Source organism: Mauremys mutica, chromosome 12, assembly GCF_020497125.1.
Source record: "Mauremys mutica isolate MM-2020 ecotype Southern chromosome 12, ASM2049712v1, whole genome shotgun sequence".
In the NCBI taxonomy this organism is placed as follows: Eukaryota; Metazoa; Chordata; order Testudines; family Geoemydidae; genus Mauremys; species Mauremys mutica.
The window spans coordinates 68551988-68576954 of record NC_059083.1 but is presented as its reverse complement, the minus strand read 5'-3'; the positions used below and the strand labels follow the sequence as shown (position 1 = coordinate 68576954).

At 45.7% G+C, this 24967-nt stretch overlaps 1 protein-coding gene across 2 annotated transcripts in view; it reads left to right on the top strand.

Moving 5' to 3' along the window:
* TMEM94 (transmembrane protein 94) overlaps window positions 1–24967 on the top strand; it is an 87933-nt gene that overhangs the window by 15337 nt on the left and 47629 nt on the right. The window contains exon 2 of one of the 2 annotated variants that reach the window (XM_044983187.1): window positions 581–710. The exons of the other annotated variant lie outside the window; for it this stretch is intronic. Coding sequence (XP_044839122.1) covers window positions 687–710 — 24 coding nt within the window. The 5' untranslated portion in view covers window positions 581–686. The remainder of the gene's footprint in view (window positions 1–580; window positions 711–24967) is intronic. 2 annotated transcript variants of the gene reach the window in all.

The window sequence follows — 24967 nt, the reverse complement described above, 5'->3', positions numbered from 1 at the left end:
TCTTTAGGCCTTCTGGCCTGTTTAATGATGGGTCAGATTTGAGTTTAGCCCTGTAGCATAGCCTTGTCAAAGAGGATCTGATGTGGCGTTTCAGCAAATGGAAGAGTCATTACTGCAGGCTCCATTAGAGATTAGCTGGACAGAGCCCCGGTTAGATAAAAATAGCAAGACAAATGGCTGCTGGTGACAGCCTGGTCCGATCACACGTCTGCTGGCTGGCATTTCAGCCTGCTGTCTTCGGAACACCTGGTGGAATCTAGCTTCTTGCTAGGGGCAGAGTTTGGCAGTTCTCCTGGATGTGTGCCAGGATATATGTCAAGGCTGCTGCATTAAATTTATTTTGCTCTGCAGGGAATTTAATTCATCTAGTGCTGACAGCTTTTTCGAAAGTTAAACTGATAAAGCCCACTTGGGGTGGGGGACTGCAAACTAATGGGGCACAATTTAGAACCACCTTCTACTCCAGGTTTCTCTCACATACACCCCTTTCCTTTCATTTAAAGTCTATCAGCTTCATTGTACACTTGTCTTAAAGAGAGTGTGGCAGAAAATCTGACTCTTGCCCTTTTTGTTTCTGCAGATGGTGTTACAATAACAGTAACCAAGGTTTCATACACACCTAGGAGAGGTTCTCCCCCGGAGGGATAGTTACATTGTGTTGGGTATGCTTACAGAACCGTGCAGCCATGGACCTGAAGGAGCAGTGTCAGGTAGGTTCCCCAGAAAGGAGATCAGATCTTAAGCATATTGATTCTAAAGTCCTAGTTGGTTTGCTTCTTTGTGATTTCGGGCTGCATGTTTCACATTAGTATGTAAGTTATCCACAGTTGTTGCTAAAGCTGGAAGATCTTTCTCCTGCATAGTCAAGGGGACATGTTTGCTTGTCCCTTATAACTAAAGTCCACCACTGGATATTCCAGAGATACCAGGAGGATATCCAGTTCATACCAGCAGCCTCATATTTTCTGTCCTATGTGATTGGCATGCAATATGAGTGGGCTAATGATCTTCTGTGGAGTTAGTAGACCTGTTGAGTAGAGGACTATCAAGGAAATTATGTTCTCATCTCTTTGTCAGCTCATGGGTTGCATTCTGAGTTTAATGGGTGTTTACTCTTGTTTTGGGAGACTACCAGTTTGAGAAACCAGGCAGTGAGATGCAGAGCTGTTTGCTTCTAGGTCATCGCTTTGCCCACAGCTCAGATTTGGCAGGGCCCAAAAGTTACTACCACTGACAGACTGGATGATTGTTTGAAATGAGTTGATTATCTCAATTTGGTTCGTAGTGGGCAAATGAACATAAGAATGGCCTTACTGGGTCAAACCAATGGTCCATCTAGCCCATGTCCTGTCTTCCAACAGTGGCTGGTGACAGATGCTTCAGAGGGAGTGAACAGAACAGTCCCAGCTTCCAGCAGTCAGAAGTTTAGGGACATCCAGAGCATGGGATTGTGTCCTTGACCATCCTGGCTAACAGCGATTGATGGGCCCATCCTCCATGAACTTATCTAATTCTTTTTTTGAACCTAGTTATACTTTTGGCCTTCACAACATCCCCTGGCAATGAGTTCCACAGGTTGACTGTCCACTGTCTGAAGAAGTGCTTCCTTTTGTTTGTTTTAAGCCTACTGCCTATTAATTTCATTGGGTGACCTTTAGTTCTTGTGTTTATATGAAGGGATAAATAACATTTCCTTACTCACTTTCTCCACAGCAGTCTCTTTTCTAAACTTTTCTAAACTGTCCCAGTCTTCTTAACCTCTCCTCATATGGACATTGTTCCATATTCCTAATCACTTTTGTTGCCCTTCTTTGTACTTTTTCCAGTTCTAATAGATCTTTTTTGAGATGGGGTGACCAGAACTGCACTCAGTATTCAAGATGTGGGTGTACTGTGGATTTTTGTGGCATTATCTATCTCTTTTGTAATGGTTCCTAACATTGTTAGCTTTTTTTGTCTGCTGCTGCACACTGAGCAGACGTTTTCAGAAAACTATCCATGATGATTCCAAGATCTTTCTTAAGTGGTAACAGCTAATTTAAACTTCATCATTTTGTATGTATAGTTGGGATTATGTTTTCCAATATGCATTACTTTGCATTTGTCAGCATTTAATTTCTTTTTCCATTTTGTTGCCTGGTCACCCAATTTTGTGATCCTTTTATAACTCTTTGCAATCTGTGTTGGACTTATATCTCAGTTAGCACCCTTGGTTGAGATTCTTTAGAAAAGTGTAGGGTTGAACGGGCCATAGAGATTGAAATCCCTTCTCATCTCTAGAAATAGTCCTATACTACCCATAGATGTAGGGTTAAGCGTGCTAGTGGGACAGTGTAGGGGAAGTGTGTGTGTGTGGTGCTACTTATGCTATACCTGTCCTATTCTGAGGATAAATTGAGGTTTTCAGTCACCTGAGTACTTATCTTGATGTCTTTTGTGAATGGTTAAATCACTGCGAACATTTTTATAAAGCGGGCCTGAGGTTGTGTGGAGAAGTTTTCCATTTAACCGAGTAACGTTTTCCTGCTGCTCGGTTAGACTTGCCCTTTATGTGTGCTGCTTGGACAGTTCTGCCTCTCTCCAGGGCTAGCTGTGCAATATTATTTCTATATCTGCCCTTGTAAATGTCAGATTAACTAATATCTGTGTGTGTTTTGTGTGCAACTAGCCTCTTGTTGCCTAGTTTGTTTCCAATCCTAAAGAAAGAAGGGGGAGAGAGGCCTCTGTGGTGGGTAGCTGCAGTCGGGAGCTTTAAAAGGATATTTGCAGTGGTTCATGGAAGATTATTGGCCTTATATGCACTGCTGCCTCCTTGAGGTGAAATCCAAGTTGATGATGCTAAGAAGAAATAGAGCAGCAGACACTACTCGATTGGCCACTTATTCTATGCATGAATATCTGTAGCCACTCGAGGATCAAATGTATTTGTCACTCGAGAGAGTGAATAGGTACATGCCCTATTCTGGGGCCTGGTCTGGGCGAGAGATTGTGTTTGAGACCAAAGCTGGAGAAGATCATGTGTACAACTGCTCTAGACCAGTACTGGTGAGAAAAAATGCTTGTGACTTCACACTCTGTGCTCCTTCCTCTCACTTGCCTCCCTCCCCAACCATTGTAGCCTTTTCATTGCCAGATCACATTAACTACCTCCATTTTACTCTCCATGCAGCCATTTCCCTTGCTGAACATATTCTACAGTCTCACGCTGGCTGCCTTTTGCTTATTAGTGCAGATTACCTTGTTAGAAAATAGTTTGAGAGACAGACTTTCTCTACAACAGAGGTTCTCAAACTGTGGTCCGTGGACCACCTCCATTCAGGTGGTCCATGGATAGTTCCCTCTAAGGGGCACACCTGGGCGGCCATACATGAGAGAATGAAGGGCCACCCACCTAATTAGTGGAGCCGTGCAGGCCCGTGGTTCCACTAATTAGGTGCCTGGACCCTGTAGAAGATGCACATATAAGGTCATGTGGTGGCCTTGGGGGGAATAGGGAGTAGGTGGGAGGGGGCAGTGGAGTGAGAAGAGGGGGTGGGGTGAATTTGGGACGTGCAGGGCTGCGGTGGCCAGAGAAAGAGGCAACTTTCCCCAGCTCCAGGGCTGCAGCTGCTGGGGAGAAACCCCCCTCCTTCCCAGCCTTAGCTCTGTGGCTGCTGTGGCAGGGGAGAGACCCCCCCCCTCCTTCCCAGGCCCAGCTCGGGGGCTGCTGTGGTGTGGAAAAGAGAGCACATCCATTGCATTAGAAAGGTAGGACCACTGATATTAAAATATGAGTTGTGTGCTTTTATTTGTAGAACAAAACAACATTTATTATTAAGGATTTTTTATATAGCGTTTTTATCCAAAGCACTTTACAATAGTTAGCTAACGGTACAAACAACATTTGGAAAGATCATTAAATGGTCCACCGAGACCCTCAGCAATTTTCAAGTGATCCACGAACAAAAAAGTTTGAGAACCACTGCTCTACAACATTAACATAGAAACACAAGTGGGACAGGAAGTGCGAAGCATCCCTCACTATTTGGCTTGAGATTGGTGTACTTTTTCTTAGCTGGAGTTGTACTCTTACTTTGTATGAGACCACGAGAAGGTAGGCTTGCCCATGCCTGCATCTGTGACCTCCCCAATATATTTTGCGTGAGGACCTTGTTGAACTGTGGTGCTTTCAATTTAAATTGCTAAGACTGTGGAGGTAATGTTACAATTAAAGTAATCATCTATTTGTTCTGTTGTTAATGGCACTCTGGACTACTCTGGTATTAATCAGATTAAGACAAGAAGCAATTATGTGCAGTTATGCCACAGCCTTTCAGGCTACTCTCAGGCTCCAAGACTAGCACTGTTACGGAACAGCTGAGCTCTAAAAGTCCACTTTGGGTGCTGCTATCTGTGCAAATGAAAATGCTGAGCTTCAGAATGTCCATATCTAGTTTTGACACAAGTGACATTCTTGATCGAACCACTGCTATTTGATGATTGGAACTCAGGAGTTTTACTTGAGTCTCTTGTCATTCAAATCTTATAATAGGTCACAATAGTTCTTCAAGTGATTGCTCATGTCAATTCCAATTAGGTGTGTGTGCTGCGTGCACGGCAGCCAGAAGGTCTTGGGAATGGAGGTTGTTCGTAACCCTGAAACATTCATAACTCTGGAAAAAAACGTTGTGGTTCTTTCAAAATTTTACAGCTGGACATTGACTTAACACAGATTTTAAAATTTACTGTGCAGAAGAACAATGCTGCTTTTAACCATCTTAATTTAAATGAAACAAGCACAGAAACTGTTCTCTTATCTCGCCAAATCTTTTTTAAACTTTCCATTTATTTTTATATATTTCAGTAGTTTACATTTAACACAGTACAGTACAGTATTGTGTTTGCTTTTTTTGTGTCTCCTGCTTCTTAATTGTGTACTTATGGTTCCAAATGAGGTGTGTGGTTGACCAGTCAGTTTGTGTAACTGGTGCTCGTAACCCTGAGGTTCTACTGCAGTGTTTTTCAAAGTTTGGGTCGCGACCCAATACTAGTTCATGGCATGTAAGGCACTGGGTTGCCTTGCTCAGCGAACCAGCGGCTCTGGTCAGCACTGCTGACCAGGACATTAAAAGTCCCGTCGGCGGTGCTGCCCAGCTAAGGCAGGATAGTGCCTACCTGTTCCGACACCGCGCTGCGCCCCGGAAGCAGCCAGCAGCAGGTCCAGCTTCCCGGCCAATGAGAGCTGTGGGGCAGGGGGGAGAACTTGAAAGTAAAAGTTACTAGTCCCCTGAGCCAGATCATTTCCCTTCCTGCCTGGTATGTCCCATACCCCCTGTCTTTCTACTTTCTTTCCTCAAAGCAGCCTATATGGCTCCTGTCTAAGCACCTGTCTCATATGTCCCTTATGTACTGACCAGTGGTTATTCTCTTTGAACCTTCAGCTATACCTCTCATCTTCCCTTCCCTGCTCTGCAGCTTCTCTAATACCTTGTCTTCTCCTCAAATCAATCTTTATTCTACAGGCTTCTCTCCCCCTGTGTCCCAAGTTGAATCTGCCTTTACTCCCTGTCCTCTACTCCAACACCTAATTTATCCTCAGATTTGATTGTTGCAGCTTCTGTTTCTTTGAAGATACACTCTGTTTTTCAATAGATAGATACACAACCAGATACAACTTGTGATGCCAACTGCTAACATCTTTGACGTCAATCCAATGAGGGAGGGATGCTTGTGTATCATGGATGATTGTCCTGTGTAACATGCAATAGGATAGTGATCTCTAGGAAATATGGTACAACAAGAATAGTAGAGTGAATTTATTTCCATTATCTTGGGTTTGTTACTGAAGACTGGCGTGTCAGAGCCAGGCTGAAGCCAAGCAGAGTTGGGAAAAAGTTAAGACCTAAGCAAGTTAAAATATTTTTTTCCCCACTCTTTGACATTTTAAGGTTCTGACTCAACACTAAGCAACAGGGGTTAACTGTTTACTTGCTCGGAACTGTGCAGAAAAGAGGATGGAAGAGAGAATTGTGTTGTTTAAGACACTTTATTCCTTTGTGCAGTTTAAGATGGTATCAAATAGGAAACAAAATGCCCTGGAGAGAGATACAGGCTGTCTCTTCTTACACGCCCACTCCACACTCTTTCTCTTGCAATGACACTAGATGCACTCTCTGCTTTCCTTCAACTTTGGCTGTAGGTATTTATAGGGTTACATACAAATATGTGTCTCAGTACAAGTGTAGAGAGAAGAGCCTTTGGAACTGGTGATACTCTGCGATCATCTGGGTCTCTGCCTGTAGATTGGTTCTTAATGTGACCCAGGGTCTCTGCACTTATGATTTTAAATGGAGGACTTTGCTGATGCTCGTGACACTTTGGGGGTTCAACCCAGACCAGCAAGGGGTTGTCTGACTGTCTGCCGTGCAATCCTGGGTGCCTTAAATGCTATGCTGCTGTGGCACTGGTCTGATGCCAACAGCCAGCCTACAACCATGCAGGTCACACCCTGGCTTCCACCACAGAGTTACTTTTGCAGTGTGACCCCAACACCCCTTCACCTCCACCCCATGTTTCTGCCCTGCAATGTTCCAGCACTCTCCTGGAACACTCAGCGAAGCTACTAAGTTTGCTGCTGCTTTGAAGAGACAGTAACCAGCAACTCATTAATTTAACCTGGGTTTGACAAACACTCTGTTTTAATCAAAGCACTGAATTGTTTTATAATAAAAGTAAAACAAGTTTATTAAACAAAAAGTCACAGGTTTAAATGATACCAAGTATAAGGAATAAATATAGAAAGAGTTACAAGCAAACAATAATAAAAATACGCTTCTAAAACTAAAACTTAATCTCAGCAAATTACAATCTTTGCTAAACAGGTTTCTTACTATACTCAGTTCCCAGAGACTTCAATCCTCCACCCACTTGAGTGAAGGATCCATTGGCTCTGGTCATTTTAGTCCCTTGATGGATAACTGTGGGGTTCTCTCCTCTTTCTTTTTAGAGTCCAGTAAACATTTGAAAAGTAAGCCCAGACAAAGCTGCCGTCTCCTGTTTAGGGGTAGATACCGTGACATCTTTCCACAGTTCATTGACCCTGCTTCAAGAGGCAGGAAGGCTTCCTGGGGGTGCAGTCTCCATTTCCCCCATCAAGATTAAGTAGTCGTCTTTCCTCACTTGCTCTCTCAATGGCTTTGTTTACCTTGTATGTAAATGTGCTTTTCTTTGTCTTTGGTCGCACTTTGCCTAATTTACAACAGAGACACATTCACGTTCAATTAGGCGGAACCACATTTCTTTGTCTGGAACAAGTCTGGCTTGGACACTGCTTGCCAAATACATTTTAAGAACACATTTGCAGCACACATCTATTAGGTCCTTTGTGGGTTTACCGTACATCCATCATGCAACAGTATTAATGATCAGTGAGTTATTAGTTTTCCAGTGATCTATTACATGCCACCTTTTGGGTACATATAGTGACGACAGTGTGCCAATGGCATTGTGGTGCTCTGAGGACCACATACTGATTTAGGCATATGGAGCTCATAGAAGAAAGTCCTGTGTAACATGCAATACACATGGTTTAGTCATTACTGATGCCTGTGACTGACACAGAGGGCAACACATTTGGCCAGTCATGAGTTAAGAAGCAGAGCTCTACTATGCAGCCTGTGGTCACCCTTCTTGTGCACATGAAGTTGTGGCCAGTGGAGAGTGCTGATGCTAGCATGCAATGCTCCAGCTTTATCTGAGTAGCCAAGCTACGCTACACGTAAGGCTGTTACTCTTCAGAGGTGGCTGCTGTATATTCAAGAGGTGCGTGGTTGCAATCTGCTCCATTTTACACAGTTGGGTACGACTCTCAGGCTCTTGTTAAGCTGTCACCATGTCCATTGGTTTGGTGACGTGTGGGTGCCCCGTCCTAACCCCAGATTCAGGGTCTTGAGTGGTAGTACAGTAGTTGTTGTTAAATATTTTTCTTTCAGTTAGGATCAGGGCCCCTTGAAATAGAAGTTGTACAAATACTTATGGGTCACAGTCCCTGCCCCAAATATGTAATGATTAAGTTACCCCATAGAGGGGAGCATCTGCATAACAGGATTAGAGTGAGGCAATGGGATAGGCTCCTTCTTATCATCCCAAAGATCCATTTGTCCATTTCCCTGTAGTCTTTTTCCAGTTCCACTCTGGGCTTCTTGTATGTGCTGTCTGTCTCCACTAATCTCATGCCCTCCATGAGCTCCTGTGTGGCCAGTGACCCAGGTCTCAGTAAGTGGCAAGCCTCAGGCACAATGCGCTGTTATTAATAACCTGCACTGCACCTTCTGTTTGCGCTCCCAAGGCACGCTCTATGAATATTTGATGCTTAGAGGGGTACCTGCTGCTCTCTGCATCCTGAGTGCTGCTGGGATACCCTGCTGGGAGCAAGAGCGAGGGAGAGAGAAACATCAACTCAGCTTGGCAAATCAGACCTGTAACCTTCTTGAATCATTTAAATACACCTCTACCTCAATCTAGTGCTGTCCTTGGGAGCCAAAAAATCTTACCGCGTTATAGGTGAAACTGTGTTATATTGAACTTGCTTTGATCCACTGGAGTGCGCATCCCCGCCCTTCCCGGAGCACTGCTTTACCGCGTTATATCCAAATTCGTGTTATATTGGGTGGCATTATATCGAGGTAGCGGCATAATAATAACTTTAAAAAATTGAGCCTGAGCCCCAAGGTGTTAAGCCATCAGTGTGTTGCTATCTCCCATGGACACATTAATGGGAAGATAGAACTTGATAGATCTTTTCCATCTCTCTCTAGTCTACCATGCTGGCCAGTGCTGGCTCCCCTCCATAGTGTATTTGCTAGCATTTTGTCCTGTCTAGTTTGCAGGCTTTTTCATATGTCCTTATCAGTCAGTATCCTCCCTTACTGCATATGCAGATGTATCTGCATATATGCACACACACACACAAGGTATCTGGCTGTGTCGGCTCCATTTGATGAATGGGTCATTCTTACAGACATCTGGTGTGATCCTGTATGAACTTTCTTCTTTTTCCCCGCCATTGCTTCACCCCCACCCCCCATCCACCGCCTCCTTGCTGGATCTGCAGCGTGACTGGAAACAGGCTGAATTAATCAGCAGATTGGTGCTTCACTCTGCTGCTCCTGTCTCTTTCTCTGCAGTGTTGGGCTCTGTGCATGTTTTCTCGCCCTCTCTCTTGCTCTCTTTCTCTGAGGGCAGCAGTACTGGAAGTTGCTGCCGAAGGTTCCAAGTGGTGCAGAGATTCAGCCGAGATGCTCTTTAAACAGGCAGATCTGTGGATGCTCCACCAAGGCAAATGCTGCAAAGTAAGTTTCTCTCCCTTAACGTTTAAATTCAAAATGGCTTGTTTTTCCCCTGCAGCCTTCCTGATCAGATGGTGCATAAAGGGTCCTGAGGGTCTGGGGAAGGATCTTAGGGCAGGAAATGGAGCACTGAATGGGGGTTTCAGATGTGATAGGGTTTAAGGTATGGGGTGGGGGAACAGGGAAGAAGCTTTTAATCAAACTGAAGATTGTAACCTTAAACCCATAGATGGAATCTCAAAGAGTCTGATCTACTGAGTCCTGCATTGCTGCCTCTGTGTTCAATGACTCAAGTTTATCTGTATTTTTTAAATGGCTAGCTCTGGAGTAGCCAAAAGCCCCCTACCCTGAAAAGTGGGACTTGCAGTAGACCCGCTAGATTGTGCCATAGCCTTAAACCACAAAGTCCTTAGCTAATGAATGGGAGTTAGGGAGGAAACAAAGAGGGTAGTGAAAGATGTGCTGAAGTTTGGAAAATTTCTTAGCATCACCTGCTCCAGGGAGGTGGATTAACAATTCTTGGGCCAAATTCAGCTGTGGTATAAAGGGGTGTAGTTCCACAGAGGCCAAAGTGAATTTTGGACCTCTGTCTCTTTTCTGGCATTAGGGAAATACTGTAAATATATAAATGCTAATAATAAATGGTTAACAATTACATAGCACAATACAGCTTCAAAAGATAGCACAAACATTCACTAATCCTCCAAACTCCCTTGTGAGATATCTAGGTAACTAGGTTCGGGGATTTGCTGCTGGAAACAGGACCAAAGGGACAGACTGGAGAAGGTGCAGATGAAAAGTGGACTGTTACCTGGGGAGTTGTTTCTTCCCTCTTGGTTGAATAGCCACTAGAGAGAGATAGTGTGTGTATGTGATTGAGGGAGTGAAAGTGCTGGGCTTTGCATTATTGGTGCAGAGCGGTTTATTACGGCTATTGGCATCTAACTCCCTGCTTTAAAGCAAGCTTTTAAAAACACTTCTTTGAATGTTATTATCTGGATTAAATTAGAATCTGTTTATACCAAGATCCAGTTCTGATTTACAGGCCCTGTTAGTGCTGCTCTGGCCAGATCTCTTGTAGATTTGCAGACCCCAAACTAATGCTGTTGAGTCGGTTCACAGTGTCAATCTGTGGGCCCTGTTAGTGCTGAGTAGCAGGGAGTCTCAAAGCCAACTTCCAACCCAGAGCTCCTGCATTCCCCCAGTGACTGGGCAAGGCATAGGAGCTTGTCTGCTACAGCACAGGGTGGAGTCCAGATTGCTTTTCAAATTGCTTCTGCAGGTGGACAAGGTATAGAGAGTTTTGTTTACCATTGTGCTCTATATTAATCTGGGCAGTGCTGCTCTGAGGGTCACATGTGCACCCAGGTAGAGCCAACATGCAGCTTGCTTTGGTATTTGTCTATTTCATTGGATTTGAGACCACTAGTAGCTAAGCTGCGGCCATCAAATTCATGACACGTGATTCTTAAAGTATGTCTAAGTGGGGAAATGATCCTGCTATTGTGGGGAACTTTCCTGGCTTCTGCACTACCCTACTGAAGTGGGCTAGTGAAAGGATCTGAGTCCTCGCTCTCACTTCCTTTACCCAGAGACCTCCCTGCCCTTGAGGACTCCCCTTCCACTCTCCTGTCTGGCAGAGTCCTCGTAACCCTGACAAGGCTGGGCCCAGGATTCCTGGGGGGCTTGACCCCCAACCCTGCTGTGGTCACCTAGGACAGGGGCTAGGGTGTCCCCATTCTGGGGTACTCTCTCTGCACTGGGCACCTCCCTGACTCACTGATCATTTCATACAATTTAAAGCAAATACAAGGGTGTGTGTGTGTCGGGAGGGTTTTACAGGCTAGGTCACTGAACAGGCATCATATTGTCAGGAGCCAGGAATCAGACCTCGTTTCAGCAGCATCTGTGTGTTCACTAGGAATGAGTATGAGAAAGATATTAGGGATGTAGATAGTGATGTGAAACTTGTTCTCAGATTGACTTGTCCATTGGCCTTGCCCACCATATACCTATAATCTCGTACAGTGGGCTTGCCATTGCATACAATCTGTTCACTAACAAAGCAGCTGCAGTCAGACAGGGAGATCTCGTGTGCTGATGAAGGGTTTGAACAGGAACAAAATAGCCCTCTGCTATCACTAGTTTGTAATAAAAAATGTTGCCCCTGGGAAATTGCACATTGTAGTGCATGTGATACCTGCCTCTGTGATGGGGACAAAATAAACAGACCATGTTGTCTCTTTCCTAACCAAGAATATGACTTGCAATGTTAAATGCAAATGTGTCTGATAAAGTAACCACTTCTCAGATGATTTTGAAACTGTGACTAATCCTTGTGTACCAGAAGGGCCTGATCCATGAAATAGATTAATAGCCTGCAAAATGTCAGTGTTAAATTAAAAAAGGCCTTCCTGTTTCTGTTAGAGGCATGCAAAATAGCCATCAAAAAATGGGGAAAATAGTCTGCTGCCCCATTTTCCCTCTTCCATCCTTTTAATCTGAAAAAGATTTGAACCAAAGAGTTGCAAAAATGAAATGTACTGTGTGTATCCAGGATTGGGGAAAGCCAGGCTATGGGGTATTAGAATGAGCTGCCCCGTGCTTCACTGTGTCTTAGACATGGAGTTGCAGTTTGTGGAGACTAATGTTTCTAATGAGTCTTCTGTTCCTCTTACTTTCTTTTTTTAAAAAGTGTCTGTATTTGCACAGACATTTATAGTTAAGTACCTGATCCTGCAAGGTACTCTGTTACCTCAACTTCCCGTGAATCTAAAGGGGAAAGAGGACATCTCACACCTTGCAGGATTGGTCTGTAAGCTGGTCAGGAACTCTCCATCAGTTTTTACATTTTTAATGGAAAATGCAGTTTCTGCAAAAATCAAAATTTTCTGTGGGAAAACTTTGGGTTTTTTGGAAGAAAAAATTGTCTGTTGGGAAAATTGAAATGAAAGTATTTTGTTTCAGTTCAACCCAAATTGAAACATTTCATTGAATCAAACTGAATATAAACATTTCTTTTTGGGTCAATTCAACATTACTGTGTGTTCTCCTGCAGTGCCACAGTGCTTCATGGGAACTGCAGTTTGGATATTTCATACTCCCATTCTCTATGGGCTGTGTTGTATGGCTGGACTACATATCCCAGGGTATAATATGTATAAGTTTCCAGTTTTGTCATTCTGTGTGTCACTCTGAAGCCTAGAATGTCTGTTGAGTCAGGGGTAGGCGATGGAAACAGATCCAAGCAAGGCTAAGAGCTCTTTCTGTTCAAAATATCACCAGGTTCAGTCATCACTGGGTTTCATGGTCTGTTACCATCCAGTTTTTAAGATTTTAGCCATTTTGACTTTACAGATTATACCAGTGTGGTGTACAGCTAGAGTGAGACACATATCTATGCCATGCCAAGAGCCTTAGACCATTGTTATATTAAATATAACCCAACCAATCACCACCCTTACTCTACAGCTAATTTGTGTGCGACAGTTTCATTGGTTGTATGAGGGAGTCTGCAGATTGTCCGACTGCCACACTGATGGGACAGCTCAGGCTTTCAGCTACTAGTATAATGTATGGGCCTCCAGGCGCTAAAGGAGGAGGTTGGAGTTTACCACAGCTGTAGGTGCTGCTCAGTGTAGGTTGAAGGGAGCAGAGATGACCAGATGGGGATTCACAGGAGCAACTAAACATTACAGGAAGAGAAGGTTTGTCAGATGGAACCTGAGGGGAGGTTGTGGGGGGCAAGGAGAGTCCCTTTGCTGTGAGCCAGAGGAAGTGCACTGCGCCAGGCATTCCTCCTACAGAATCTAGCAGATCATCATCAGCTCCGTAGACATCAGCCAGCCCATAGATTGGCCTGTACTTGCATGCTGCAGCCCCCGAGACAGTGGGTTGCCTGGTGTGACAGGAGCTGGTGATCTGCCAGGCTTTGCAGGAGGAGAGCCACATTGCAGCAGTGGAACTCCTGCCTTATTTCCTCTCATCTAACCAAGCAGGTTTATTGACTGGAGAACACAGGGAAGGGCTGGTGTTTCTGTACCATCTGATCCTGTGGTGCTGAATTGCTTTTCCTCCCCCTGCTTAGCCCCCTCTCATTCCTGCAGACCCCAATGAATTGCTTATGCTGGGCAGCAGCTCAGTCTAGCTACCCCTTTCTGCTGTTTCTTTGTGGCCAAACTGACCTGTAATTTGAGGTTGAAGATATTCACTGAAAGCAGAGGAAAGATGAACTAGCTGGCTCTTCTGTTCAGCACCCTCTCCACGTATACGCCTGTTAGTTTCCTTTCTAAAGTAAAATCATGAATGCCTTGCTCTTCCTGCAATGTTTTTTTTTCCTTAATAACTACTCTGTAGATTACAGCCCTGAGTCAGACACAATATCATCCTCGTGACAAAGAGCTGTAATCATTCCATTTACCTGGCTCCTGTCATTGCTGGTGGACTGAGTAGTAATAGGACCACGCAGGGATCAGCTCCGGAGAGGCACCGATGTGTTTTACAAATGCTTGCATGTTCTCTGGGTCTCTTGGGTCAATGAAAAAAGTAGTTGGCTATTTTCTCTGTTGCATTTCCCCTTTAAACGTAAGTATGCAGGGGCAAAGGGAAGATGCAGCGCTCTAATGAAGTTGCATGATATGTGGCGAGTATTTGCTTTCGTTGTAACCTGGGATCTAGTTTTCGCTCTTTAGATGGAGTCCTATGCTGTATATGGAGGGGATATTTAGAAGTTATCCATGTTCCCATGACCATGTGGCTGCAGGTTAGTCTTCAAGATGTCATTTGAAGAAGTGAGTGTTTGAGATTTTTTATTAGTGGACTAGCCATCTCACTGGTGCATTTGCTTTTTTACCAGTGGAGTTTCAGCCCTCTATCTTATTAAGGAAGTGCACCTGCAGGTGATGAAAGGCTGAAGAGATCCATCTCTGAGATGTTGAAGAGCTGTCTGTTGTGCCATATGAAAAATGTAAAGGTGTGTTTTAGTGTATTTGCAATCTGTCTCTTTAGATGCTGATCACTGAATGGGGTGGATGGATGGGAGTGTGCAGTGACAGATTTGCTGTATCCGGGCACCTCATAAAAGAATGTATTTATCTTCACAACACCCTTGTGAGATAGGAAAGGATTATTATCCCCATTTTAGAGATGTAGAACTGAGAGAGTCTGTGGCAGAGCCAACAGCAGATCTCTGCTCTCCTGAGTCCCAGTCCAATGTCTGAACCAAAAAATCATCCTTCCTGTTTATTCAGTGTGGAGTGTATGTGTGTGTCAGGGGGTTTTACAGTCCAGGTCACTGAACAGGCATCATACCTAAAACTCTTCTGACCATGAGCTCAAGATAGTTCTCCCTGCTTGTCCCCTTCATTCCTGGACTTTCTTCCCCTGTTATTGACCTGAGATCCTGAAAGCTTGTGTCTGGGTCTATAAGTAATGCCTGTTACTCATGTTATGTGCCAGTGGTGTGCTAGATGCTAGGTGTCTCCATCAGATAGGGTAATGTTTGTTTTGGTGATCCATCTCCTCTCTTAGCATTCTCCCCTCCACTTCCCCATCATAACTCTCTTTCCGTTTATTACCTTTTTAAGCCTCCTACCCTTGTCCACAAGAGTCTTCTTTTGTGCACCTACCCTTCACTTCAAATAGAGTGACCCCGTGGCAAAAGAATGAAGGTCTTCCAGCTCTGAGATTTAGAGCTTGAAGGGGGCACATGAGTATTTCAGGGACCCATCTAGAACTTTATACCTGCTTCTCCTTCCTTCGTCTGTTGTGTACATGACATTTCCTCTTTATTGGGAACGTGTGTCTATACTAGGCATTGGTGTGGAGTGTAGTCCTACCACACTCCAGTCTCCTCCATAGCTTGTTGGTATAGCTGTTGGAACTAGCCCAGTGGTGTCTAGGCACACTGTGCTTTTCAGTGACAATCTCTGTCATTATTGCTGCCTTTTATTTTGTATAGTAGAGGAGTTGCTGCTATCAGTCCTTACCTGTGGCTGGCAGAATGAGCAACCTTCTTTGGGTACATTGCTATACTCCAAACAACCACTAGGGCATGGAAAGAAGGAAAGCTTAATGTGCCCTTCACCTCAAGCTCAGTCCCTTCTGTGTGTAGCATTCCAGGGGTGCAGTAGCATGTGTATTGTGGGCGAAATTGCCTGCCCTCTTGCCCGCTAGGAATCTTTGTCAGACTCCTATGTTTAGCTCTGCATTGATGTTACCTGGTCTCATAGACTTTAAGGTCAGAAGGGACTATTATGATCATCTAGTCTGACCTCCTGCACAAAGCAGGCCACCGAATCTTACCCATCCACTTCTATAACAAACCCCTAACCTATGTCTGAGTTATTGAAGTCTTCAAATTGTGGTTTGAAGACCTCAAGCTGCAGAGAATCCTCCAGAAAAACACGGAACTGTTTCCTCTAATCCTATCACCATCACAGAGAATGAGAATTATAGTAGGATTATTTTTAGCTCTGTCAAAGCTGCAGTTCAGGCAGTATCTCAGTCTCTGCCTTGCAATAAATTTCTGCTTTAGATTTTCATTTTGCTGCAAAATGCTTTGCAACTTCATCTGCTAAAAGAGAGCAGGGAAGGGGCTAGGTGGGTGGATTCTAGAGTGTGGCTCGGGTTAGAGCATTTGTCTCTCAGCCCTTGAAACCCAGATTCAAATTCTGGTTTGCATCACCAGTGAAAGTCCGTTTAATAGCCTAGCTTAGTTTCCTGTAGATATCCATGCACATCGCAATCCTAGCCAGATCTGGAATAGCAAGAGTGTGTACGTCAGAACTGAGGTGCACTTGCAGAGCTGTGTGTGCGTGCGTGCGCGGGCCTTGAATAGCAGGAATGGTTGAGATTGAACTGCATTTGCTCAGCTATCTGAGGAGCTTGTGACTCCAATAGCAGGAGAAGCTGCAGCTCTTGATTGAGCTAAATTGGCAGAGCAGTGTCAGTGGGTGAGGTGGGGGTGTGAAGCTTGGATGGTGATTGCCTGCATTGTGTCAGGTTCTGGCTAGTGTTAAATAGGCCTTCGCTTTTGTTAAGCGGTGAAGTTCACTCAAGCTTTTTCAAGATGTGGGGTAGCCCATGGTCCGTGACACATGTCAGTACCACCAATGTGTTTGCATCCACTCTCCTATAAGGGCTCCAGCTGTGACTTCTATTCCAAAGCTCCATTGTACTTCATTTTGCCTTCAAGTAATATTTTTATATTCCTTTTTGGTCCTAACCTCATGATCTCATCTGAAACTGCCAGTTCAATTTTCCAGTTCAACAGAGGTGGTTATTAGTCTAATGGAGAAAAGCCACAAGGGCTTAGTTGTATTCTGATCCAGCAGTGTTTCATAAACCCACTGCCCAGAATATGCATCGAAACAGCCAGGGATTATTTAAGGCCTAACGGTGATACGGTACTGGAATGTGAAAGTAAGTAGTCTGGTAGTAACATTACTTCTATTATGGTCATCAAATGGCCACTTGTTTGCTCTTTCAGTAACCGCCTTCTATAACCTGCTCCTGTGGACTCTTGTTGTCTTAACTATGCAGCTCTTTATCCTGGGCTGACCTGCAGGAGGCAGAATAACATGGCTGCCCAAATCCTGAACTTTGGGGGGATACAGTAGAATTTCGAGGATACAAACACCAGAGTTATGGACTGACCGGTCAACCGGACACCATGTGAAACCAGAAGTAACTAATCAGGCAGGAGGGGGGCTGAGTAGGGCACCCAAATGGCTAGGGACGGCCCTGGGAGCAGCGCTGGGGCCTGCACAGCTTTCACCACCCCTCCCCAGTGGGAGGGGAACACACTGTTTACACAGGGGCACAAACACACCCCGGAGGTTGGACAAACTTGCAAACTCAGTCTGACCCAGGAAAGAAGCTGCTGGAGCTGAGGAGGGAGCTCAGCTGCTGCTGAAGCCTGGCCTGGAGTGTCAGCTGCTGAATCTGGAGCCCGAACTGTGCTTTGTTCAGAGTTACAGACAACCTCCATTCCTGAGGTGTCCGTAATTCTAAGGTTCTACTGTAATAGCAAAGCAGTCTGCCTCCATTGACCCCTAAACCTACTAAACTTCTGCAAAAAAAACAAATAAAACCCCAACCAGATCAGAGTTTCAGAGGCTAGATTCTCCAAGAAAATCTGAACATTTAAAAAGATACCTCACTAAGAAGAGTGTTTCTGGGTCACAGTGTAGAGAGATGCCTACTTTTCTGTCCCCAAGTGAACACATGGCAGACAAATCAAGCACAGATAGCAGGGCTGAGGAAAATCAAATGGCTACCAAAGCAAACATTCTGGAGATGATCTCGGAGTTTCAGTCCATGAGAGAGGATCTGACAACTAAGCTTCTTGCAGTATAGAAGGAAGTTGCTGTCTTGGAAGAACAAGTCATTGTGCTAGAGACTGGCCTAAGAGAAGTAAGTGAAAGAGAAACAGAGCTGCATGGCACTGATGGCGCAGAGAGAGATACAACATCAGAATCAATTTTCTTCCTTCTCAAGTAAGGGACTGCCTGGAAATGTGGAAGGAGACAGTCCAATTCAGTAGGTAAAAATGTTGATCCTGGAGTTGTTTCATCTGAGCTCTTTGAAAGGTGTAAAAGTGGAGAGAGCACACAGGACGCCACTCCCCCCCTGCTGGGCCTTATAAATTCAGAGACCTAATTGTGAAATTTCATGATCATTAGTAGAAAAATTTAATTACAAAAAAATCAGAGTGCATTCAGAGCTCATACGCCAAGGCCATAAGCTGCAATTTTTCCATGACCTCTTTGCCCTAACTTTAAAAAAGAGAAGAGAGCTGAAGGAAATTACAGCAGCACACAGAAGGGCAAATTTTTTTTTTTGCTACACGTGGGGATTCCCATTTAAACTCTCATTCAGTTTCCAAAATTAGTATTATACATTGTGTCTTCAGACAAGGCAAAAATACACTCCAGTCTCTTGGGATAGAAATCCATACCTCAGATGTACATGAAGATTCTCCAGAGGTAGTAACTATAGATAAGCTGCTAAAAAAACTCTTAGGAAATGATGAAACAAAAAAAAGAAGATAGGAAAAGACAAGACAAAACACTCTAGAGAATACATTGGCAATGGCAGAAGTAAAGCTGAACAAGAGAACTCGGATACTTAAGGCATATCCTAGAGACTAACCAGAAGGGATTTCTTGGGAGTCACTAGGAATGAACAGTAACTACAGTCGAACCCATTTATCTCGACCTCGGTTAACTTGCCAACCCTATTAAGTCGACGTTTTACAAGTGGAACCGCCAAACTCCCTCTTTGTCTTATGGGTTTCTCATCCCTTATGTCGATTCCCCGAACCCTAATATCTCGAGCCCGGCTCCCCGCGTCCCCGACCCACCGTGTCCCCAGCCGCCCGCTCCCCGGCTCTCCAGCCGCGCGGTTCCCCAGCCGCCCGCTCCCCGCGTCCCCAGCCGCCCGGCTCCCCGCGTCCCCGACCCACTGTGTCCCCAGCCGCCCGGCCCCGCATACCCGGTCCCTGCCCGTCCCCTCCCGGCCCCGCATACCTGGTCCCCGCTTCGCCTGCCGCCTGCCCGCCCGGCTCCGCTTCGCCGGTCCCCGCTTCGCCGTCCGCCCGGCTCCGCTTCGCCGCCCGCCCGGCCCCACATACCCGGTCCCTGCCCGTCCCCGCCCGCCCGCCCGTCCCCGCATACCTGGTCCCCGCTTCGCCTGCCGCCCGCCCGCCCGGCTCCGCTTCGCCGGTCCCCGCTTCGCCGCCCGCCCGCCCGCCCGGCTCCGCTTCGCCGGTCCCCGCTTCGCCGCCCACCCGTCCACCCGGCTCCGCTTCGCCGCCCGCCCGCCCCTGCATACCCGGTCCCTGCCCGTCCCGCCCGCCGGTCCCGCATACCTGGTCCCCGCTTCGCCTGCCGCCCGCCGCCCGGCTCCGCTTCGCCGGTCCCCGCTTCGCCGCCCGCCCGTCCGCCCGGCCCCGCTTCGCCGCCGCCCTCCCGGCCCCGCATACCCGGTCCCTGCCCGTCCCCGCCCGCCCGGCCCCGCATACCCGGTCCCTGCCCGTCCCCGCCCGCCCGTCCCCGCATACCTGGTCCCCGCTTCACCTGCCGCCCGCCCGCCCGGCTCCGCTTCGCCGGTCCCCGCTTCGCCACCCACCCGTCCGCCCGGCTCCGCTTCGCCGCCCGCCCGGCCCTGCATACCCGGTCCCTGCCCGGCCCCGCATACCTGGTCCCCGCTTCGCCTGCCGCCCGCCCGCCCGGCTCCGCTTCGCCGGTCCCCGCTTCGCCGCCCGCCCGGCTCCGCTTCGCCGCCCGCCCGGCCCCCCATCCCCGGTCCCTGCCCGTCCCTGCCCGCCCGCTCGGCCCCGCATACCCAGTCCCCGCTTCGCCGCCCGCCCGTCCGTCCGGCCCCGCTTCGCCGGTCCCCGCTTCGCCGCCCGGCCGTCCGCCCAGCCCCGCTTTGCCGGTCCCCGCTTCGCCGCCCGCCGCCGGCCCCGCATACCCAGTCCCCGCTTCGCCGCCCGCCCGCCCGTCCGTCCGGCCCCGCTTCGCCGGTCCCCGCTTCGCCGTCCGTCCGGCCCCGCTTCGCCGGTCCCCGCTTCGCCGCCCGCCCGCCCGCCCGTCCGGCCCCGCTTCGCCGGTCCCCGCTTCGCCGTCCGCCTGGCCCCGCTTACCCAGTCCCCGCTTCGCCTGCCGTCCGCCCGCCCGCCCCGCTTACCCGGTCCCCGCTTCGCCTGCCGCCCGGCCCCGCTTACCCGGTCCCCGCTTCGCCTGCCGCCCGGCCCCGCTTACCCGGTCCCGCTTCGCCTGCCGCCCGGCCCCGCTTACCCGGTCCCCGCTTCGCCTGCCGCCCGGCCCCGCTTACCCGGTCCCGCTTCGCCTGCCGCCCGGCCCGCTTACCGGGTCCCGCTTCTTTGGCTGCCCGGCTCCGGGTCCCCGTCCACGGCCGCCCGGCCCCGCTTCCCCGTCCCGCTTCGCCGGATCCAGCCACGTGCAGGCACCGCGGTAAGGGGGCAGGGAGGGGGTGTTGGAGAGAGGGCAGGGGAGTTCAGGGGTGGGGGGGTGGATAGGGGTTTATCTCGATCATCGGTTATCTGGACTATTTTTGGCAAACCCCTAGGCCGGCGACATAACAGGGTTCAACTGTATATCAATGTTGTAAAGAAAATAGTATTAAATTTGCTTTAGTTGGGGTGATGGGTAAAAGCTGTGTACTGTATTTTAAAACATAGAGGAAATAAAGGACAATAAGAAGGGAGTTGGTGGTGTGGGTAAGGGATGAAATCCCTAGAATGGAGCAGACTGGAGAAAAGGGGGATGGGGTGGGGAGGAGTCTTTAGAGGGTCTGTGTAAATCCTCCTTGTAACTCAAAATAATCAGGTGGTAATCTGTCCCTGAGGGTGGGGGGTGAGGTCCCATAGGTGGAGAATGCACCTCCTTTGGATTGCAAGAGAAACAGCCCAAGTGTTCTTAGAGAGAGTACAGGGGTTTAGGGTTCAGCAAAGCATAGTCACTTGGAGACTGTTTTACATGTTATATTGTTTTTATTTGTGGATTTCAAGTAAGGGGAATGCAAAAGAGGGGCAGGAACTGGGAAGGTGGGGGGAATTAATACAAGAAATAGATATGGAAGTGTACAAACACAAACCCAAGCCCTATTCAGGCACACAGTTTTGAATGCAACATCATAAGAGACACAAGAGAGACAATGATAACACAAGGGGTCATGCCGTCAAACAGCTAAAAAATCACAATAATTTCAAGTTTTTAAATGAATAGTTACTCTCAATGGTTCTTTCTTTTAAAGTGACGTGTTTGCATGTCAGAGGGCTACATCATGTAATTGAAAGGGAAAAAACCCTGGTAGAACTTTAAAATCCCTGCTCAGATTATTTTACTTCAATATACACATATTCAGGAGGGGCAAATTATGAGCATGAAAGATGTAATTGGTTTCAAGAGACATGTTTTGTTTCAGCTAAAGAAAAGAGGAATGGGCATAAAATTTGATAAACACGTACCTTTTCAAGTTAAAGTTCAATGTAAGGAGAAGGAGGGATGATTTAGATTGTTGAAGGACACAGTTGCTGGGTAACTAATAATGATGGGCTCACTGTATGCTCTCAACCAAAAGGACTTCTGTAAAACACTGCAACGCTTTGGGGAAGGGGAAATTGTACTTGGTGGAGACCTCAGTTGCACATCTATTCCTGACTGGGACAAATCTGATTTAAAAGACCAGGGGGATTGGGAAGCAGGAGCAGCATTGATTTCTCTGTGCCAACAGCTCAATTTGGCACCTTGTTGGAGAGAATTGAACCCAGTGGAAAAAGATTACACATTTTATTCACACCCTCATCAGTTATATACTAGAATAGATGTAATGTTAATCTGTAAATCCTTAATGAAGCAGACACGATCTGCAGAAATTGGCAGCATTACATGGTCAGATCATGCACCAGTAAAGTGATACTTGATAGCTGGGATGGGTCCCAGTGATCACTTTTTGAGGGGGTGTGTGTGTGTGTGGGGGGGAAGTGAGCTGCTTTTTTCTCCAAGAAAAAGATTGGGTTGCAGAAATTAAAAAGGACATTGTTCAGTACTTTCAGATAAATGATATTGACAACATAGAGAGGCTTTCTCCAGGAGGCAGGTAAAGCACTATTTATGGGTCAGTTGATAAGCAGAGCCTCTCACCTGAAAAAAGAGAGAGCTCAAGAAAAAATAGAACTACAGCAGAAGATAAAAAGGTTGCAAGACATGCATAAAAACACAGGTTCAAAAACATCTATAACAATTAACTAAATATATGGGGAAAATTGAATATGTTGGTGACCGATGCCACTGAAAAAGCCCTTAGTATACAAAGCAGAAGTTTCTGAAAAAGGAAATAAAAGTGGTAGTTTAAAGGGATTCAAGAGCAATGTATTATTCCACCAGTTAGAACAATCAGCAAAAAGATAGTTACGCACCCTAATGAAATGTGCTGCTTTTGCTGCTGCTTATAAAAATCTCTATACCTCAGGTACTCCAAGTTCTGAAGTTACTTCCAGATTATTATTTTTTTAATTAACAGACTTTCCAAAGATAATCAAAAATTTTAAGACTTTTTAGATAAAGAAATAACAGAAGAAGAAATCCTAGTGGCAATAGCAAGTATGGTTATTCTCCCTAAAGATGGAAAAGATCTCACCGTATGCATTTCCTATAGGCCCATATCCACTGTTGAATCATGGCATAAAGATTCTAGCAAAAATACAAGCTAGCCGATTGCAGTCTATGCTCTCAGCTTATATAAACCCAGATCAAACTGAATTCATTAAGGATAGACAAATCTCAGACAGTATTAAGAGAGGACTTGGAATAATCCGTAATACCAAATAAAAAAAAATCTGTTTCTTTTATTGTCACTAGACGCAGAGAAAGGAGATAGAATAGTGGGACTTTCTGTTTCAAGCCCTGCCCTATGTGGACTTTGTCCCCAAGTTCGCTAAATGAATAACTGCTCTTTACACCAGCCCAGAAGCAACTGTTTGAGTTCATGGTGTTGAATCTCTGCTGTTTGAATTACACAGAGGGACTAGGCAGGGATGTCCATTGTCTCCTTCATTTATCGCACTGGACATGGAACCTTTAGTACAGAGGATAAGGAAAAATGAATCCATCACAGGAATAAAACTTGCAGGGTCACATCAGAAAATAGTGTCTCATGCAGATGATGTAATATTTTTATCTAAACCAATATTTCTCTCAAATTAGTTTCTGAAGAAATCTAGAACTTTGGGAAAGTGTCTGGATTTAAAGTAAATTAAGCCAAATACTGAAATGCCAGAATCTGAAAAGTCTCTCCTGCAGAAAACATTTGGGTACAAACGGGCAACAAATTCTGTAAGATACCTGGGAATTCAAATCTCAAACAACACAGGAGAGCTCTGAGATTTAGTGTCAAACCACTACTTCAAGAAATGAACAAAGATCTGGGGTGCTGAGGGAAGTATTTAATTTCTTGGTGGGGAAGTATAGCCGCAGCCAAAATGAGCATTCTGCCAAGGATATCTTTCTTGTTTCCAAATTTTTCTGGAATTATCCCAGATAAAACCCTATGAGGAATATAGAGGATGTCAAAATTTTTATGGAATAAGGAAAGACCAAGAGTGAGTGCAGATACTCTATACAGGCCCATTAAACAGGATGGATTAGCTGTTCCAAATATTCTGTGGTACTACTTAGCCAGCCATCTCAAAGAAGTAGTGAATTTGGGGTGCTCTAACCCAGCCAAACATGGGGTATTTATTAAACAAAATAATTGTGGCAGTGAGAATGTTGCTAAACTACCGTGGATTAATTAAAAAAAAATAAATCTCATCTTCCAGAAATTTACGCACATCCTTTAGCAAAGGCTGTGTTTAGGATAGAACTACACATGAGATAAATTCCTTTCCCTTGCCAATGACACCCATTACAAATAATCCAGATCTTAACCCAAATTGTGAACAAGAGAGCTTCGAAGATTGGGAGAGCCCTGGAATACACATGGTGGGCCAGCTATTCAGTAAAAAAAAAAACAAACCAAAACATTTCTAACTTATTTAGAGATCAAAATTAACTTTAACTGGCCCACTCTCCCCTTGTACCGGTACTTTCAAGTGAGGCATTATATTTCTCAACTTTCTAAGAAACCTGTAACACAGAAAGCTAATTTTAATAGAAGAGATGGCATCTGATCAATTAGGAAACAAAAATTATAACTAATTTATATCAATCTTTGCAGACAGCTTTTCTAACAAAAAAGTGTCTATATATAGCACTCTGGGAAAAGGAGGTGGCTAGACAAATTACCCTAGAAGATTCTGGTTTGATCTAGAAAAAAGGACCAGCAACCTCAATCTGTAGCACAATAAAAGAAAATTTCTTTAAGTTACTGTTTCAAAGGTATCTCTCACCATTCAGGTTTTTAGAGAGAGAGAGAGAGAGAGAGAAATTGAATGGGGGAGAAATAGTGGTGAAAGAGGAGATTTTATGCATGTATGGTGGACATGTCCTATTGTTAGAGAGTATTGGGATGCAATCCATAACCCAGGGGTCGGCAACCTTTCAGAAGTGATGTGCTGAGTCTTCATTTATTCACTCTAATTTAAGGTTTCGCGTGCCGGTAATACATTTAAACATTTTTAGAAGGTCTCTTTCTATAAGTCTCTAATATATAACTAAACTATTGTTGTATGTAAATTAAATAAGATTTTTAAAATGTTTAAGCAGCTTCATTTAAAATTAAATTAAAACGCAGAGCCTCCCGGACCGGTGGCTAGGACCCAGGCAGTGTGAGTGCCACTGAAAATCAGCTCACGTGCTGCCTTCGGCACGCGTGCCATAGGTTGCCTACCCTTGCATAACCTAATATCACAAATTTGTATTACCAAATAATCCTTTGGTAATCCTTCTAGGGCAGAAATGGTCACACGGGGGGAAAAGAAGAATTGATCTCTTATCTCCTAGTAGCTGCTCGGTTGTTGGTAGTCTCTCACTGGATAAAGAAAAATAGCCCAACCAACCATTGAGGAATGATTTTTTTTTAAAAGGGAGATTATGGAAAAATTAAGACATCAGTTATGTACCCAGTAAAATAGAAAGAGGGCAGGTAGATACTTTGAGCATTGAATAAAAGGT